The 8,581-nt window shown below is 41.8% G+C and overlaps 1 protein-coding gene across 1 annotated transcript; it reads left to right on the plus strand.

Annotated features, from left to right (window-relative positions):
* Positions 1-3,658: 3,658 nt before the first annotated feature.
* Positions 3,659-6,787, plus strand: pou4f2 (POU class 4 homeobox 2). Its single transcript, XM_058091012.2, has 2 exons — positions 3,659-4,316; positions 4,571-6,787. Exons 1-2 carry the CDS (start codon positions 4,059-4,061, stop codon positions 5,516-5,518), a joined length of 1,206 nt encoding a protein of 401 aa, XP_057946995.1. The 5' UTR covers positions 3,659-4,058; the 3' UTR covers positions 5,519-6,787.
* The last annotated feature ends 1,794 nt before the right edge of the window (positions 6,788-8,581 follow it).

Raw genomic sequence — 8,581 nt, forward strand, 5'->3', positions numbered from 1 at the left:
ATAAATCGCTACTCAAACGCCTTCTTTTCAATTTGCCGCCGCTGCCATCGCCGGCGTTGACCTCCTGCTCCCCGCTTGTAAAGGAAGTAAGAAGGAGGGGGAGGGTGGGCGGCGTCTTTGAAAGCAAAAGCATCCACTTCCTGGTTTTTTTTTTTTTTCGACTTCGACTGCGAGCTCGACGGCGATGGAGCTTCGGTAATAAAAACAGCTGTCTCTGGTGGTCTGTGTGTAATTGGGATTGTTAACATGGAGGGCTCCTGGGGGACGTGATGATGGTGGAGACGACGTCTTTGTGTAAAGCACACACACACACACACACACACACACACACGTTAGCAGGAAAAGAGTCGAGAAGGAAGCAGAGGAAAAAAGCAAACACCTGACTTACTGCTACCATGTGTGTGTGTGTGTTCTATCTCTTACTTTTATTTTCACACGCTGCACTTTTAGCTGCCAAAGTGCCTTGAAGTGAGCGCTCTGTTTTTTTTCCCTCGTTCTTCTTCTTCTTCTTCTTCTTCTTGTGCAATTCCACAGAGGCTTTTTTTTTTTTTTTTTTTTTTTTTTACTTGTTTGTTGTTGTTTTTTAAGAGCACAACAGCACCTTGCAGCAAATGCTTTTTTTTTTTTTTTTTTTTTATTCTAGCAAACATTACTGGCAATTACCGTACACGTGGCGGTGGCGGCCGATGGGGATTTCAAGACATCAATGACACAACAAAAGTACACTGCAACAAGATTAAAATGAAATAAAGTTATTTTAAAAAAAAAATCTAAATATTCTGTTCATCAGTTGTCCATAAATGCATTACAGTAAATAATATTAATTTTCAAAGACAGTGATTCTTGCTGGAATTAAATTTGCATTAAATATTCTATTTATATATTATTTTTTAAAATAAATAATTTTTTTTAAATAACGCGAATGAAAGGTCTTTGACAGGACAGGCTTTTTTTTTTTTTTTTTTTTTTTTTTAGGACCCAGTGCAAAACACTATCAAAGATCCTCTATATGACAGGCTGCTTTTTAAGGGCCTGATGCAAAATGCTAGTCAAAGATCCTTGTGAGGACAGGCTGCTGTCTTTACAGGCCTACTGTAAAGCGCTAGTCAAAGATCCTCTATAAGAGAGACGGCTGTTGTTACGGGCCTACTGCAAAACGGGAGTGAAAGATCTTTGACAGGACCCGGTGCAAAACGCTGGTCAAAGATCCTCTATATAACAATATAACAGGCTGCTGTCTTGTTAGGCCTATTGCAAAATTTTTAAGGGCCTACAACAAAACACTTGTCAAAGATCCTTACTGACAAGCTGTTTGTTTTCAAGGGCCGATTGCAAAAAAATGCTCGTCAAAGATCCTCTATAAGAGAGGCGGCTGTCTTTAAGGACCTACTGCAAAGCGCTAGTCAAAGATCCTCTGTATGAGAGACGGCTGTTGTTACGGGCCTACTGCAAAACGGGAGTGAAAGATCTTTGACAGGACAGGCTTTTTTTTTTTTAGGACCCGGTGCAAAACGCTGGTCAAAGATCCTCTGTCTTGTTAGGCCTATTGCAAAATTTTTAAGGGCCTACCCCAAAACACTTGTCAAAGATCCTTACTGACAGGCTGTTTGTTTTCAAGGGCCTATTGCAAAAATGCAAAAAAATTTTTAAAGGACCCGGTGCAAAACGCTGGTCAAAGATCCTCTATAAGAGAGGTGGCTGTCGTTACGGGCCTACTGCAAAACGCGAGTGAAAGATCTTCGACTTTTTTAAAAGACCCGGTGCAAAACGCTGGTCAAAGATCCTCTATATATCAGCTTGTTGTTACGAAACGTCTACCGCAAAAACAATATCAAAGATCCTCTATAAGAGAGGTGGCTGTCATTACGGGCCTTTTGCAAAACGCGAATGAAAGATCTTCGACTTTTTTAAAAGACCCGGTGCAAAACGCTGGTCAAAGATCCTCTATATATCAGCTTGTTGTTACGAAACGTCTACCGCAAAAACAATATCAAAGATCCTCTATAAGAGAGGTGTCTGTCATTACGGGCCTTTTGCAAAACGCGAATGAAAGATCTTCGACTTTTTTTAAGGACCCGGTGCAAAACGCTGGTCAAAGATCCTCTATATGAGAGGCGGCTGTCGTTACGGGCCTTTTGCAAAACGCGAGTGAAAGATCTTTGACTTTTTTAAAAGACCCGGTGCAAAACCCTGGTCAAAGATCCTTTATACGCCAGGCTGCTTTTTAAGCGCCTGATCCAAAAAGCGAGTCAAAGATCCTTTATATGACAGGTTACTATTTTATAAGGGCCTACCCGAAAACACCCGTCAAAGATCCTTACTGACAGGCTGTTTGTTTTCAAGGGCCTATTGCAAAAACGCTAGTCAAAGATCCTCTATTGGACAGGCCGCTGTCTTTAAGGACCTACTGCAAAATGCGAGTCAAAGATCCTTGTGAGGACAGGCTGCTGTTTCTAAGACGTACCACAAAACGCTCGTCAAAGATCCTCTATAGGACAGGTTTCTATTTTTAAGGGCCTATTGCAAAACACTCATCAAAGATCCTGACTGACAGGCTGTTTGTTTTCAAGGGCCTATTGCAAAAACGCTAGTCAAAGATCCTCTATATATCAGCTTGTTGTTACGAAACGTCTACCGCAAAAACAATATCAAAGATCCTCTATAAGAGAGATGGCTGTCATTACGGGCCTTTTGCAAAACGCGAATGAAAGATCTTCGACTTTTTTTAAGGACCCGGTGCAAAACGCTGGTCAAAGATCCTCTATACGCCAGGCTGCTTTTTAAGAGCCTGATCCTAAAAGCGAGTCAAAGATCCTTTATATGACAGGTTACTATTTTATAAGGGCCTACCCGAAAACACCCGTCAAAGATCCTTACTGACAGGCTGTTTGTTTTCAAGGACCTACTGCAAAATGCGAGTCAAAGATCCTCTATTGGACAGGCTGCTGTTTCTAAGACGTACCGCAAAACGCTCGTCAAAGATCCTCTATAGGACAGGTTTCTATTTTTAAGGGCCTATTGCAAAACACTCATCAAAGATCCTTACTGACAGGCTGTTTGTTTTCAAGGGCCTTTTGCAAAAATTCTAGTCAAAGATCCTCTATAAGAGAGGTAGCTGTCGTTACGGGCCTTTTGCAAAACGCGAGTGAAAGATCTTCGACTTTTTTTTAAAAGACCCGGTGCAAAACGCTGGTCAAAGATCCTCTATATAACAGCATTTTGTTACGAATCGAGCGCAAAAACAATATCAAAGATCTTCTATATGACGAGAGCGCAGCACTCTGTAGTAATTAAGGGAGCGCTGCAAAAAAAAAAAAAAAAAAAGTCTAGTCGAAAACCACGATGTGGTTTTTAGGCACAGATCGGAACTTTGGGTGCAAGTCTTGAATTGCGGACCCTGGGAGGTCACTTGGTGCATGCCTGAGTCCCGTCCCCCCGCCGCCCCCCATTGCGGCGCCACTAATGGTACGGCTAATGAAGAATAATAAATCATGAAAAAAAAAGGGGGGGGTTAGCTTCAGCAGGTGTGTGTGTGTGTGGAGAGAGAGAGAGAGAAAGAGAGAGAGAGTGAGAGAGAGAGAGAGAGAGAGAGCGAGAGAAAGGGGGCGGGGAGGAGAGTCAGTCTGCCCTCCGCCTCACAGCGTCGCCACTTGACGTCCCAGCAGCATTCAGCATCGCGGAGGAGGACCCACCCTGCATGCCGGACCACCGCTCGGAAAACTTTCTAGAAGACAAAAAAATCCTCAGAGAACTCATCTTGCTGTTTCTCCTTCGAGAACAATCTCCGGACTTTTTCATTTTTTTAAAAAAAAGTGCTGTTTTGCATGGCTGGCCGATTTAACTTTTTATTTTTTTTAACGAAGGGTCTTTTAAGACCGATCCGTTCCAAATCTGAGACATTCCTCCTCAATCGGAACCGACAGAACTCCCGAAGCTGAGGAGCAACCACAAACAAGAAGGAGTCAGAAAAAGAAAAAAAAAAAAAAAAGAGGAGGCGGAGTCATTATCTCAATTTTTTTTTTAAAAAGGAGCACTCCGGGGCTCGGACGCGCGCAAACATGATGATGATGTCTCTGAGCAGCAAGCAGCCCTTCGCCGCCATGGCCCACGCCAGCCTGGCCGAAGCAAAGTACTCACTGCACTCTTCGGCCTCCTCGTCGTCCTCGTCCACGCTCACTTCCTCGGCCTCGTCGTCTTCGTCCACGCCGTCCTCAGCATCCTCGTCTTCCTGTTCGTCGTCCCGTCACAGCGGCAGCAGCATCATCAGCACCAGCGGATCGGAAGCGATGAGGCGAGCCTGTCTGCCCACACCGCCGGTATGTATGCATATCGTGGATGGATGCGTGCGCGGATTTTGACTCTTTTTTTTTTTTTTTTTCTTCCAAAATAATTTTTTTGCAGCTTACTCCACTTATGAATTCAGTCAGTGTATTAATTTTTATGAGCCATGTTTCTCCCTCCCTTTCCTTATTCCGGTTCTTTTTTCCGGAAATGTTCAAAACCACATGATGGAGCGGAGGGGTTCAATTCCCAACTGACAATAATGTGTGCATTCTATTTGCAATTGCAGAGCAATATATTCGGCGGCTTGGATGAGAGTCTGCTGGCCCGGGCTGAAGCTCTCGCCGCGGTGGATATCGTCTCCCAGACCAAGAGCCACCACCACCACCACCCGCCGCACCACAGCCCCTTCAAGCCGGACGCCACCTACCACACCATGAATACTCTGCCGTGCACCTCCTCGTCGTCGTCCTCCTCCTCCGTGCCCATCTCGCACCCCTCCGCGCTGGGCGGCCACGGCCACCACCACCACCATCACCACCACCACCACCACCACCAGCCGCACCAGGCGTTGGAGGGCGACCTGCTGGAGCACATCACTCCGGGTTTGGCGTTGGGAGCCATGGCCGGGCCGGACGGCTCAGTGGTGTCCACGCCCGCGCACCCGGCGCACATGGCGGGTATGAATCACATGCACCAGGCTGCAATCAACATGGCACACGCCCACGGCTTGCCCCCGCATATCGGTATGAGCGACGTGGACGCGGATCCCAGGGACTTGGAGGCCTTCGCGGAGCGTTTCAAGCAGCGGCGCATTAAACTCGGAGTGACCCAAGCGGATGTGGGTTCCGCGCTCGCCAGCCTCAAGATCCCCGGCGTGGGCTCCCTGAGCCAGAGCACCATCTGCCGCTTCGAGTCCCTCACGCTGTCCCACAACAACATGATCGCCCTGAAGCCGATTCTTCAGGCGTGGCTGGAGGAGGCCGAGAAATCCCACCGGGAGAAGCTCAACAAACCCGAGCTCTTTAACGGCGCCGAGAAGAAACGCAAACGCACCTCCATCGCCGCGCCGGAGAAGCGCTCGCTGGAGGCCTACTTCGCCATTCAGCCTCGGCCTTCCTCGGAGAAGATCGCCGCCATCGCTGAAAAACTGGACCTGAAAAAGAACGTCGTCCGGGTCTGGTTTTGTAACCAGCGACAGAAACAGAAACGGATGAAGTACTCCGCGTGTGTTTGAACGCACCACAGCGATTCTGGCTCGGACTTTGGACGCTTTGTATCATAAATTTCTTACTTAAATATTTCAACAACGAAAAAAAAACATAAAATCTTTTTTTTTTTTTTCCATTTTCCATCTTCGATGACTTTGTGAATAATAAGAAGAAAAAAAACGGAGCCGTGGAATCTACCTGGCAACAAGTAAGGCCGAATGCTTTCCAATATTTGTTTAAAAACAAAAAAAAAGACTAAAAATGACATTTCCACAATTCCACTCACGATGATTTCACGATCATTTCACGGGACTGCGGCTATAATAGAGCAGGAATGCGTGGAAAATAGCAACTGAGAGCACTTGGTTTATTTATGAGGGACGTTTCATTCAAGCAGGGTCCACTTGTGAGAGATGTAATAATAATAATAATTAATAATAATAATAATAATAACGATGATAGATGACTGCCAAATATCTGTCTGTAAATGCATCATTTAACACTTCATTTTGTGCAATTTTGTTATGATATTTTTGTGAGGGGGGAGGATTAAAAAAAAATTAACCAGAATGTTATTAGGCCTTTTTTTTAATTTTTTTAATTTTTTTTTTTTAAAACAAATTTAATTAAAATGTTATTCTATATTGCAATAAGTTTACAGTCCAATATGGGCCTGCAGCATCTTATGAACTATTTATCAAGTGAGGTCATGTTTACTTCATTACATATTTATTGGGATTCCCCCATCACCACCCCCCCCCCTTTTTTTTTTTTGCCTGAGAAAAAAAAATTGTGAATCGTACATTCGTACATATTCATATGTTTTTTTTTTATTAATTTTTTTAACAATGGTATAATCATATATGAGATAATTTTCTGTCTCCCACACTTGAACCCCCCCCCCCACTGCTGTTTATTTGTATAAATATTTTTAAAAGTACAGTAAGTCGTTGCTTGTTCCAATCACTTTGTTTCATGTTATGATTTTATTTTTGTAATATTCATTAGAATTCAATACAATGTAAATACGTCATCGCTGCACATAAATATATTCGTACAGGTTTTTGCTGTATTGCTGTTTTAGCTGAGGTATTTCTGTAATGTATGTTGCTTCTCTTTTTTTTTTTAAATAATTTAAAAAAATATATATTGGTTAAATTATTTAAATTGTTTATCACACATCATGTGGTTTTATTTATTTTATTTTTTTCATTTACAAAAAAATAATAATTATTATTTATTTCCAATAATTGAACTGCAATGTGTTTCATTAAAGAGAAAATTTTACCATTTGATTTATTATGTTTTTTTTTTATTATTTATTTTGGGAAGCCCAGACATGCTAATATGCTGTGCTATTTTATTTATTCGTCTGTTTATTTATTGATGAAGGAGGAGGGAAACGCTTTAGCTGAGGGATGCACTGCTTTTTTTTTTTTTAAAGCATTCCCTTTCACTCCCTTGTAAAATGCTGCCATTTTATTACTAGCATTATGATTATTATTATTATTATTATTATTATTATCATTGTGCACACAAATGCAATCCATGTGATTTGACTCCTTTTTTTTTTTTTTATATATTTTAATGGCTATTTCCATCTTCCTCTTTGGCGCCATCAGCACCAGCACGTGACTCAGGGTTGCCAGATTACTGCAGCTTACCTGAGAGCAAATGCTAATATTCTATTAGAGCCTTAATCAGGGGCTCTACGGAGGCCCGGATGGCTCCCTGGAGCGGAGACTTGCCAGATGTCAGCCCGCCAGAAAAACAGCTCGCTTGCCAATGCATACCCCCCCCCCAACCCCATACCCCCCTCCCCCACCCCTGCAACACCACCTTTATCCTCCTAAATACACACTTTGAAGAGGAAAGGATGAGAGAAAATGATGTTGATTATTTTTTTTTTTTTTTAGTCATGGAGGTTTCTGATCTTTTTATCAACTCAGGACAAAAAAAATGTTGTGATAAAAGTATTCAAATACTTCAAGTATTGCAATAATATCATATGCATCATCCTGTTTAAGGATGATTAAAATATTTGCATACAAAATGACAGACTAGCCCCTAAAAAAAACACAAATTTTACGCTCCCTAACCTCAGTTGGGGAAACCCTGCTTTAAATAGTATAGAACAGTGGTGTCTAAAGTGTGGCCCAGGGGCCAATTATGGCCATTGACGCATATGAAATAAAAAAAAAAATACACCCAAAATAAATAACTCATAACAATGCAAATCTTTTAAAATTATATTTAAAAATTTTTTTTGAGTGTGAATGGTTGTTTGTCTATATGTGCCCTATCAGCTGGGATAGGCTCCCGCATCCCCTTAGTGATGAGGACAAGCGGTTTAGTTTTATTTAGTATGCGGCCCTCAGTGGAAAAAGTTAGACAACTCCAGGTATTCAAACATGTGGCCCCCGGGAAACAAAAACCTGGGGGGCCGTGAAATGATATCACACAGACTGGCGAGTTCAATTCAAAATTTGGGTAATGCAGGGGTGTCCAAAATGCGGCACAAGTACATTTAATTATACAAAAAAAAGTACAAATTACAACTAAAAATAAAAATATGCTTTTTCACTTTAAAAAAAAGTAAAAATGAATAAAATTTTAGCCTGTTAAGAACCTTAAAATCCTGAGATTTTTTTTTTTTTTTATACGTGGCCTTCGGTGGAAAAAGTTTGGCCCCCAAAAAACACGACAAAGTGTACAAAGGAACTTGGACTAGCATTTATTTGTAAGTAGGTTCTTTAACAACAACAACATAGCTCCTTTCATATAGAGGATCTTTGACCTGAAACAGCATAGCGCTCCTGTCATATATATAAACCAGTGATTCTCAACTGGTGGTTCGGGACCCATGAATGGTTCGCGGACAGTTTGTCAAAAATTACCATTAAAATGTTTTACTATCCAAAAAAAATCTGTTAATATGTAATATAAATATATATAATATAAATATGTATGTATTTTTTATGTAAACATGAGCTATATTTTAGTCATCGTTCTTCTTGGTATATAATTACTACACAGTTGGAAGTGAAATATCTGCTTTTGTGGTCTTATTTACTGCAATATTGCTATTA

This window comes from Doryrhamphus excisus, linkage group LG9 (assembly GCF_037039965.1).
Source record: "Doryrhamphus excisus strain RoL-2023G ecotype Guam linkage group LG9, RoL_Dexc_Guam_v1.1, whole genome shotgun sequence".
NCBI classification, from domain to species: Eukaryota; Metazoa; Chordata; class Actinopteri; order Syngnathiformes; family Syngnathidae; genus Doryrhamphus; species Doryrhamphus excisus.

What these genes read in the sequence shown, in the direction of transcription:
- pou4f2 (XM_058091012.2), top strand. Translation starts at nt 4,059, where the DNA reads ATGATGATGATGTCTCTGAGCAGCAAGCAGCCCTTCGCCGCCATGGCC. An exon ending in CCTGTCTGCCCACACCGCCG is followed by an intron (nt 4,317 to 4,570) that starts GTATGTATGCAT and finishes TTGCAATTGCAG; the next exon opens with AGCAATATATTCGGCGGCTT.